Genomic DNA, 11,540 nt, shown 5'->3' on the forward strand with positions numbered 1-11,540 from the left:
TGACGCTTTATCATCTTGAGTGCAAGATGAGGAAAGATTTATAAGGTCAACTGATAAGTACTCTTCTGTACAAGGAACTATGTATTACTCCAACAGTAGGACGTTTACACTTAGCTGCGGGCTTAGAATAATCATTCAGACACTTAAACGATTTGAACAATTGTTCGTAGTGCCTAAATTTATCGATAACGGTTACAAGATTCCGACCGGTTTCATTAAAGCCATTGCTCGTATGCTTATAAACTTTAAATGAATAAATTTCAACCGATCTATAATTTAAACAGGAACAACCCTTTACCGTCAATAATAGAATCTCCTCTCAGTCCTGCATATTTAAGTCAAAGCCATCATGAGACATAGCGATCTGACTTGACTTTAATACTAAAATGGGGGAAGTTACACGCCATAATAAAAATAAAACAGTATAAAATCAAAATCTAATAAATAAATAATGGCAATTTGTGTAATAATGCAGTAGTAATAAAATAATTACAAAAAAAATCGAACGCAATAAAATATTTTTAATTGTTAATCAAAAGTCATAGTGTTCAAGGTGTACGGACGTGTTTTTAATTCGCTCCGCGAATTCTGTGTTTAGAAAAAGCAAATATGCACAAAGTAAGAAACAAAAAATTTATTAAATTGAAAACAAGCAAATAGCAAAACAGTGCACACAAATTGTTATTAATAAACATAAGCAAATTGTGCACGACACAAAAAGTAAAAACAAAAAAGGAAAACAATCAAACAAACAATATGAGTGCTGCTCAGTCTCAACAGCAAGGTCGTAGGCATTCTTTAAATACCTACTTTAAGCAGGATATACACTTGCAGACATGTCTGTGCTACATGTCAAGTATTGCAGACCGTCGCATTGTGTATGGGCAGGTATGCATACCAAATTCTAGGTATGCATACAAGTATGAACAAAATTGAAATCTTTCTGCTCATTGTTGCGACGGATAGCAACGTGTATAGTGCGGTATGCAGACCGATCTCCTACTTAATTAAATTTTGAAGTGAAAGGTTGTGCGCGTATCAGTCACATTAGTAATTTTTACGATTTTTCTTAATTGGGGGCAGGATAGAAAAAAACTACACGTTGTATGAAATTGGGGCAAAGTTTATTATCTGTGGCATTAAGTTATCTTCTATTTAAATTAAAAAAACACTTAGAAAATTCAAGTTTGAACAAATTTTAAATAACATAAAGTAAACTTTTTTTGGTGAAAAACCATTTTTTTTCACTTAAAAAAAAAAACAGTAGCATTTTACACTTTTTTTGGAATTTTCTTAGTTTAACTAGAAGATAAATTATTAAAATATATGAATCTCTTTGAATTGCTTATTTCCGAAAGAAATTGCGACCTGTTTCCTTCCCGCCGTCCGATATCGGCCAATTGCTTCCAAAAGGCGGAATATCGAAGATTTCGTATGAAAAAAAATTTCGGATGATGTTTAAATGTACATATATCTATAACCTAGAAATTTCGATTCAATCCATTATTTCTTTCCCTTCCAAAAAAAATCGATTGAAACCTCAAAAGCAGGCGATCCTCTTAATGGCATGCGAAATTCCTATAGTTGAGAATTGTGCAAAATTAAAAAATCTGAAAAGTCTGGTGCTGGTGGAGAGGACATACATAGCCAACGCTTTGGTACTTTCACCACCTAAACTTCCCTCGAGAGCACGAAGTGACAACAACAGGAAGACCCCAAAAGCGTTGCTTTCGTTTTTTGCCTTTGTTTGCTCCTCATTTTCCGCGCACACCGAAATTACAAGCAGCGCTAAAATTTCCTCTTCTGAGGCCATGTCCGTCCACATCAACGATTATAACGAAATGATGTTTGAACAACTGGTCGCACAAGTGTATAGTGAACTGACTTGCGACATGGTATGCATACAAGTCTGCAAGTGTATATCCCGCTTCAGCTTAGCAGAAGCAGCAGAGAAGAGCAATAGGGCAACAACAAACAACGCTGACAGTAACCAGTAAGCAGGTACCAGCAAGCACCCGGACAGCGAAGGAAAACAAAATGCAAGGTGAGAATGTACCAAGCAAAAAAGAGCCGTCTGCTCAGACTGGTATTGATCGCTATATTAACGTAAAAAATAAATTAAGTTCAATTAAATCAGCGGTCAATACCAAAAAATTTCAACCAGGCACGCCAAATAATAAAAAGCCAGAAATTCTAAATGGCAACAGATTTGCCTTACTGAGTAAAGAGTCTAACAACGATGCAAAGGGTACCACCACAGTCGTGAATGCCAAACCCGCTTCAATCTGTCTGCGTGAGTGTAGCGCAAATGCACTTGTCTCAAAATTAAACAGTTTAATAGGCACAAATAATTTTCATATTGTGTCCTTGAAAAAAAATAACATAGATGAAACAAAAATTCAAACATACACTGAAAAAGTTTCATTGATATTGTAAAGTACTTGCCAAACAATAACTAGAATTACTACTCAGCAGAAGAGCTCAAAAGGCCTAGTTGTTGTCATAAAAGGTATAGAGTCTTCGGTAGACTCTATCGAAGTTAAAGAAGCACTGAAAGAAGGTCGTTTTAGCATTAAATCTGTAGTAAATATTTTTAATAGGAACAAAGTCCCACAGCCAATGTTCAAAATAGAATTAATGCCAAATTCTAACCAACTAAAGAAAAATGAAATACACACGATTCACAACCTAACATATCTGCTCCATCGCAGAGTTACCGTGGAGGACCCACATAAGAGAAATGGTCCAGCACAATGTACAAACTGCCAGAACCAATTGAATATTCCTCCTAATGAAAATATTGAAATACATATTTCAAAACCAGTAAATCTTAAAGACAATGCTACACAAGGGAGCTATGCAAACGTGGTGAAAGGCAATACTGCACAAATGCAATTGCCTCAAAACCAACCAAATGGAAGCGTTGTAACTATGATTTTCAACCCGACCCAATGTATGACACAATTAATGGCTTCATTGCAAAATATGATTCAAGAGATAATCAAATCACAAGCCAAAATGTTGCTAACGTTTCTGTTGCTTTTAAGTAAAAAATGAGTGTATTGAACATTTCTTTATGGAACGGTGTTAACCGACATAAATTCGAACTTATTAGATTTCTGGATGAAAATAATGTTGATGTAATGCTATTGTCAGACACTCATGTTACGAACAAAAACAATTTCTTTATACCGGGAATTAGACTCTATCTTACAAATCAGCACGATGGAAAGGCACATGGAGGAACAGCAGTGTGGGTTAGAAAACGGTGAAATCGCCACGCATTAGAATCTTATGCCACAGCGCAGTTAACAACAATAACTATAAAAAATCGCTGTGGGGACTTAAACCTGACGGCCATATACTGCCTACCTCGGTTTAAAATTACAGACATCCAATTTAAAGATTTTTTGGAACACTAGGCCATATATTTCTAGCAGGTGGAGATTACAATGCAAAGCACACGTGTTGGGGCTCACGGCTATTAATCCGAAAGGACGACAGCTGTATCACACTATTATAAATAAGCACAATAACCTTGACATAATATCTCCTGGTAAGCCGACATATTGGCCTAGAGACCGTAAGAAAAATTTAATTGATTTTGCTGTAATCAAAAATATAGATAAATCGCACATAACAGCTGATACATGTACTTATCTATCTTCTGATCACTCTCCTGTACTAATAAAGTTATGTGAACAACCTATATTCGTTGATCCAAAAGTGGGTTTAACTTCTTATAAAACGAACTAGCTAAAATATAAAAAATACGTGAGTAGCCACATTAATGTTGAGTACAAAATAAATACAGGAAGAGATATTGACGAAAGCATAGATGAACTTAATGATATAATAACTTAAGCAGCTGTCTTAGCAACACCAAACAAAAACTATAAGCCGCTTGGTGCCAAAAAAATTACTAATAGAGAAATAGAAAAGCTTATAAATGAAAAAAGGCGTACAAGACAAGAATGGCAGATAAATTGCTCCCCTACCCCTCAGCTTCAATTAAAATGCTGTACGTAAATTAAGAAACAAACAATTAAACGTGAAGAAGAATTCAACACTGAAATGTTTATAAAGAAGCTGTGTCCAAATTCAAGCAAGCACAATTCCCTTTGGAAAGCCTAAAAGTCCATGAAGCCACCAATTGTCTCCAATATGCCTATACGACACATGGAAATTGGGCTCGAGTGACGAGGAAAAGGCTAATTGTTTTGCAAATCACCTAGAAAAGGTATTTAAACCAAATTGTCCAAAGAACAACTTCGCGTTGTCCAGCTTACCCAACACAGTTAACGAGTCACTCGAGTCTTTTAAGACTTCACCTACTGAAATTATTAGAATAATAAAAGAACTTAAACCAAAAAAGTCACCAGGACATGATAATATTATCCCAAAAATGCTAATTGAGTTACCAAATATTGCTGTAGATGTGCTCTCTTTGCTCTTCAGAGCAATTCTTAATCTCGGAAACTATCCTAATTCATGGAAAAAGTCGTAGATTATCTTGATAGATAAACCTGGGAAAGACTTAACACAGCCGTCTTCATACAGACCAATCAGTCTTCTACCCTGTCTTTCTAAAATATTTGAAAAAGTGTTACTATCAAAGATGTCTCCTTTCCTCCACGAAAATAACATAATACCAACGCACCAATTCGGGTTTCGTGAAAAACATAGCACGATAGAGCAAGTAAATAGAATTACTAACGAAATAAGAAAAGCATTTGAGAGCGTACTGTTCAGCTTTATTTCTAGACGTGGTTCAGGCGTTTGATAAGGTGTTTCATGAATGCCTTTTGTATGAGATTAAAACATTCTACCTTTAGAATTGTATAAAACATTAGAGCCTTATTTAAAAAATAGAAAATTTATGGTAAAAGTGAGAGATTTCATATCTGACGAACGACAGAGAAGGGTTGGTGTACCCCAGGGCAGTGTTTTAGGCCCAACTCTATACATCATATATACTGCAGATCTTCCAACAGCTAATAATGTATTATGTATCATCAACTTTTGCGAATAACACAGCTTGAGTGAGCCGTAACAAATGCCACATAATAGCATCAAGAATATTAGCCGAGCACTTAAGGTCTGTCGAAGAATGGCTAGCCAACTGGCGTATAAATGTAAATGAACAAAAGTGTAAGCATGTTACGTTTTCGCTAAGACCAAAAATGTGTCCGACAGTAAAAATGAACAATATTCTAGTACCCCAAGCGAATTAAGTATTATATCTTGGTGTTCAACTAGATAGAAGGCTCACATGGAGAAAATACATCTCTAGTAAAATAACTTGCATGAAGATAAGAGCTGCAAATTTAAATTGGCTTTTAAATAAAAACTCCAAACTTAGCCTAGACAACAAAGACATTATATAATGCGGTCATAAAGACGATTTTGATGTATGGCATTCAACTGTGAGGTACGACCTGTGCAACCAATATTGATATAATACAAGTATAAAGGTTCCAATCGAACATGCTTAGAACAATCACGTGTCCACCATGGCACATGTGTAATGAAAATATCCATAAATATTTTGGTATTCCTATGGTAAAGAAGTAAGTGAGATCACCCCAACCCTTTGGCTAATGCTTTGGTACATTCCTGCGATCAAACACGCCTTAAAAGAAGAGATATGCTTGCGTTCTAAGGAGCAACGTATCACCAAAACAACTCAAACACTTACTTGAGCTTGTCTAGTTTTTAAATAGATTTAAGATTTTATAACTTATTGTTAGGCTTTTAAAACAAAAAGCAGATTCATTACATAAAACAGATATTGCAAAAAAAAATATCTTAATCATAGTACGAAACCAAACAGTTTAAAAAATATGTAGCAAGCAGTTTTAAAACACTAGAACAAATAAAAACTTTGCGCAACACAGCAGCGAATAGCGAAAGAATGTAAATGAAAAAAAATAAAATAAAATGAAGCAAACTGAAATAAATATACCTTGTCACTGTAAATATATACCTAGCCAGCGTAGCCGCTGTCTTTTAATTCGCTGAACTATGTCAATGTCGTCATATATCTCGTAGAGCTCATCGTTCCATCGGATGCGATATTCGCCGTGGCCAATGCGCAAAGGACCATAAATCTTTCGCAGAATTTTTCTCTCGAAAACTCGTAACGTCGACTCATCGGTTGCTGTCATCGCCCAAGCCTCTGCACCATATAGCAGGACGGGAATTATGAGCGACTTATAGAGTTTAGCTTTTGTTCGTCGAGAGAGGACTTTACTTTTCAATTGCCTACTCAGTCCGAAGTAGCACCTGTTGGCAAGAGCAATCCTGCGTTGGATTTCCAGGCTGACATTATTAGTGGTGTTAATGCTGGTTCCTAAATAGACGAAATTATCTACAACTTCAAAGTTATGACTGCCAACAGTGACGTGAGAGCCAAGTCGCGAGTGCGACGACTGTTTGTTTGATGACAGGAGATATTTCGTTTTGCCCTCGTTCACTACCAGACCCATTTTCTGTGCTTCCTTGTCCAGCCTAGAGAAAGCAGAACTAACGGCGCGGGTGTTGAGGCCGATGATATCAATATCGTCGGCATACGCCAGCAGCTGTACACTCTTATAGAAGATGGTACCTTCTCTGTTTAGTTCTGCAGCTCGAACTATTTTCTCCAGGAGCAGGTTGAAGAAGTCGCACGATAGGGAGTCGCCTTGTCTGAAACCTCGTTTGGTATCGAACGGCTAGGAGAGGTTCTTCCCGATCCTGACGGAGCTTTTCGTGTTGTTCAACGTCAGTTTACACAGCCGTATTAGTTTTGCGGGGATACCAAATTCAGACATCGCGGCATAAAGGCAGCTCCTTTTCGTGCTGTCGAAAGCAGCTTTGAAATCGAGGAAGAGGTGGTGTGTGTCGATTCTCCTTTCACGGGTCTTTTCCAAGATTTGGCGCATGGTGAATATCTGGTCGGTTGTTGATTTTCCAGGTCTGAAGCCACACTGATAAGGTCCAATCAGTTTGTTGACGGTGGGCTTTAATCTTTCACACAATACGCTCGATAGAACCTTATATGCGATGTTGAGGAGGCTAATCCCACGGTAGTTGGCGCAGATTGTGGGGTCTCCTTTTTTATGGATTGGGCATAGCACACTTAAATTCCAATCGTTGGGCATGCTTTCGTCCGACCATATTTTACAAAGAAGCTGATGCATGCTCCTTATCAGTTCTTCGCCGCCGTGTTTGAATAGCTCGGCCGGCAATCCGTCGGCTCCTGCCGCTTTGTTGTTCTTCAGGCGGGCAATTGCTATTCCAACTTCTTCATGGTCGGGTAATGGAACGTCTGCTCCATCGTCATCGATTGGGGAATCGGGTTCTCCTTCTCCTGGTGTTGTGCGTTCACTGCTATTCAGCAGGCTGGAGAAGTGTTCCCTCCATAATTTAACTATGCTCTGGGCATCAGTGACTAGATCACCTTTGGGGGTTCTACAAGAGTATGCTCCGGTCTTGAAACCTTCTGTAAGCCGCCGCATTTTTTCGTAGAATTTTCGAGCATTAACCCTGTCGGCCAGCTTATCAAGCTCTTCGTACTCACGCATTTCGGCCTCTTTCTTCTTCTGTCTGCAAATGCGTCTCGCTTCCCTCTTCAACTCTCGGTATCTATCCCATCCCGCACGTGTTGTGGTCGATCGTAACGTTGCGAGGTAGGCAGCCTGTTTTCTCTCCGCTGCGACACGGCACTCTTCGTCGTACCAGCTGTTCTTTTGCTCTTTCGGAAAACCAATGGTTTCGGTTGCAGCTGTACGTAAGGAATTTGAAATGCCGTCCCACGGTCCCCTTATACCGAGTTGTTGACTAATGCTCTCAGAGAGCAGGAGTGCAAGCCGAGTAGAAAATTGTTCGGCTGTCTGTTGTGATTGCAGCTTCTCGACGTCGAACCTTCCTTGTGTTTGTTGGCGTGCGTTTTTCGCTGCACAGAGGCGAGTGCGAATCTTAGCTACAACAAGATAGTGGTCCGAGTCGATGTTAGGACCTCGGAGCACACGCACATCTAAAACACTGGAGACGTGTCTTCCATCTATCACAACATGATCAATCTGGTTGGTAGTTTTTCGATCCGGAGACAGCCAGGTAGCTTGATGAATCTTCTTATGCTGGAATCTAGTACTACAGATAACCATATTTCGGGCCCCGGCGAAGTCAATCAGCCTCAACCCATTTGGGGATGTTTCGTGGTGGAGGCTGAATTTACCGACCGTAGTGCCAAATATACCTTATTTGCCCACCCTGGCGTTAAAGTCGCCAAGCACGATTTTGACATCGTGGCGGGGGCAGCTCTCATAAGCGCGCTCCAAGCGCTCATAGAAGGCATCTTTGGTCACATCGTCCTTCTCATCCGTCGGGGCGTGGGCGCAAATCAGCGATATGTTGAAGAACCTCGCTTTGATGCGGATTGTGGCTAGACGTTCATTCACCGGATTGAATGATAGTACTCGGCGACGGAGTCTCTCTCCCACCACGAATCCTACACCAAACTTGCGCTCCTTTATATGGCCACTGTAGTAAATGTCACAAGGACCTACTTGTCTCTGTCCTTGTCCCGTCCGTCGCATTTCTTGGACGGCGGTGATGTCAGCCTTTATTTTTGCGAGGACATCAACCAGCTGGGCAGCGGCACCTTCCCAATTAAGGGTCCGGACATTCCAGGTGCATGCCCTCAAATCGTAGTCCTTATTCCGTTTGCCATGGTCGTCATCAAAAGGGGGGTCTCTCATCCGAGGCTGTGTTTTCTTTTTCATTGGTATTGTTTTTTACGTGGCGGGTCCCAAACCCAGCGCACAACCCTATGTAGGGAATGTTTCGCCTTCTCACATTAGCTCACCTTCGAACGGATGTTCTTAGGCTACCCAGAGGATACTTGGTCAAAGACCGGAAGTAGGGAGCTGCTTGAGCCATGTGTAAAAGAATCGTTTCTGGCCACTCCCAAGTGAAAGGCGCTCAGAGAACTTTCCTCACTTGCGTGAACTTCTACACATAACTCCATCCTCCTCCATTATCACTTCTGTACAATAAAATCACTTAAAAAATTATTAATTAAATTAACTTCAAATCGCACAAAAATCCCAGCTTAACAGAATAAAGTGTTGCCACCTGCCTAGTGATTATTATCTATCTATCTATCTATATAAATAAAAATGAATTGTTGTTTGTTAGTCTGATTAAAACTCGAGAACGGCTGGGCCGATTGAGCTGACTTTGGTTTTAAAATGTTTGTCGTAGTCCAGGGTAGGTCTAAACGGTGAGCAAATAAGGAAAAATTACGAGTAAGATAGAGTAAAACGACAATTCCATTTTCCCATATAAAAGTTGACCACTTACTTGCTGTCAAACATTTGACGGTATTTGTACTCTCAGTTCCACTCGAATTGAAGAACGCATTAAAACAAGACTTTTGAATCGGCAACATAATATCAACTTTGCTCATAACATATTCAAAATATATAAATATAATTAATGTGTTGACATGTTTGATGGTGCCAACCTTACAGTGTTACCAACTCTCAAAAATTCTTTTATTATAATAACGGGGCATCTCTGCCTATGCAGACTCCACATTGCTCATTGCTTACTAGATAGATAGTTAGATAGATAGATAAATGTTATGAGGTAATGCACCGCGACCTAGGGTCTATTGTGCCCTCTACGATATCACATGTCTTCCCAGAGTCCCAGCAGCCTGAATAGGTCTAGGAGTTTGCCGGGCGCTACTGAGGTGATGTGATCCCTGCTGATAAAAATGGAATCCAGGGCCTTAAGCCTTTTTCCACAGATTGCTGTGCAATCCGGGATTAGGTGTGCTGGTGTTTCCTGTTCCAGGTCGCAGAACCGGCAGTTAGCACAGGAGACTATGCCCATGTTGGACAAGTGTTTCCTGAGCCTGCAGTGCCCTGTGTAAATTGCGACGAGGAGACGGAATTTTTCACGGGGGAGGTGAATAAGTTCCTTGAACCTGGAGAGACTGTACCCCCTAGTAGCAGTTTGGCGTGGCGCATGCCTGATGCCTGTTGCCAATGCCGTTCTCTCTCCGTTCTTTCATCCGTGCGGAGCAGCTCCTTAAAAGTGTGGGATCCTACCGCTAGGTATGGTTCTGGTCCCATCACCTTGGACGCTGCCGCAGCGCGGGCCAGTTCGTCGGCCTTCTCGTTACCTTCTATTCCTTTGTGCCCTGGCACCCAAATTGGGTGCACCCGGTTGCACAAGGGCAGGCGGTTTAGCCTCTCTATGCATTCCTCGACTAAAAGCGATTTGATCTCATATGATGAAATCGCCTTTAGTGCCGCTTGGCTATCACTGAGAATAGCTATACGCTGGTTGCGATAGTTGCGGCTGAGGTTGACTTCAGCGCACCGACCTATGGCAAAAACTTCAGCCTGGAAGATACTTGGGAAGCAGCCCATTGGTATGGACAGCTTAGTACGCGGTCCCGCAATACCTGCCCCAATACCTTCCGGTGTTTTTGAGCCATCGGTGTACCACTGGATGGTACTGTCTTCCAGCAGTTTTTCCAGCGTGGAATCGCTCCACTCCGTCTTGCTGCCGAGAGTAACTTGGAAATTCCTTTTGAAGTTTATTTTCATCGTTGTGCCGTCCTTTGGGAGGAGGACCAGCGGTGTGCTTTCCGCTAGTGCGTCCATCTGTCTGGAGGACATTAACTTTCCTCTACCGCAGCCTTCTGCTGACACTAGCAGCATGGTGTGGTTTGCTGCTTGTCTTATCACCTGGTGCAGCGGTGTGAGCTCCAGTATGACTTCCAGTGCCACAGTGGGGCATGTGCGCATTGCCCCCGAAGCACAGACACAGGCAAGTCTTTGCGGCTTTGACAGTCTCTGAATCACCGAAGACTGAGCTGCTTTGGTGGCCCAAGCCACCGCTCCATAGGTGATAATAGGCCTTACTATCATAGTATACAGCCATCTAATGATTCCTGGCTTGCAACCCCATGATCTGCCGGCCAGGCGTCTGCATACCATAAGTGCTCTCGTTGCTTTGGACAGCGTTAAGTCCAAATGCCTACTCCACCGTAGTGACGAGTCTAAAGTGAGGCCAAGGAATTTGACCTCTTTCGACATTTCCACCTCTGTGCCCCCTATTGTTAGGGACCTCAGGCCCGGAAGAGATCTCCGCCTAGTGAATGGGACCACGGTAGTTTTTGCTGGGTTGATGTTTAGCCCTACCGTGTTGCACCATCCTTTCGCCAGGTTTAAGCCCCTTTGAACAATGTCACAGAGAGTGTTTTCAAATCTGCCTCTCGCCATTATTACGATGTCTTCCGCGTACCCTTGACAGCGGATTCCATTGCTGGCGAGCAACTCAAGGAGTTCATCTACTACCAAGCTCCATAGCAGAGGGGATAGTACTCCCCCCTGTGGGCAGCCCCTTGTGGTGCCAAGACAAAGCTTGCTTTCCCCCACCGTGGTTTCCACTACCCTAGTACGCAGAAGGGCTTCTATCCATCTGCATATTGGAGTGGTAACGTTCCTTCTCTCAAGTGCCTTGACGCCGTCCGCTCCCTG

The 11,540-nt window shown here is 41.4% G+C and overlaps 1 protein-coding gene across 1 annotated transcript; it reads right to left on the reverse strand.

Annotated features, from left to right (window-relative positions):
• Window positions 1-528: 528 nt before the first annotated feature.
• On the reverse strand, window positions 529-10,928 carry LOC126764700 (uncharacterized). The gene is made up of 2 exons (XM_050482351.1): window positions 10,101-10,928; window positions 529-588 (listed from the first exon to the last, which is right to left on the reverse strand). Exons 1-2 carry the CDS (start codon window positions 10,926-10,928, stop codon window positions 529-531), a joined length of 888 nt encoding a protein of 295 aa, XP_050338308.1.
• Between the last annotated feature and the right edge of the window lie 612 nt (window positions 10,929-11,540).

The sequence above is a fragment of the Bactrocera neohumeralis genome, unplaced genomic scaffold (genome assembly GCF_024586455.1).
Source record: "Bactrocera neohumeralis isolate Rockhampton unplaced genomic scaffold, APGP_CSIRO_Bneo_wtdbg2-racon-allhic-juicebox.fasta_v2 cluster09, whole genome shotgun sequence".
NCBI classification, from domain to species: Eukaryota; Metazoa; Arthropoda; class Insecta; order Diptera; family Tephritidae; genus Bactrocera; species Bactrocera neohumeralis.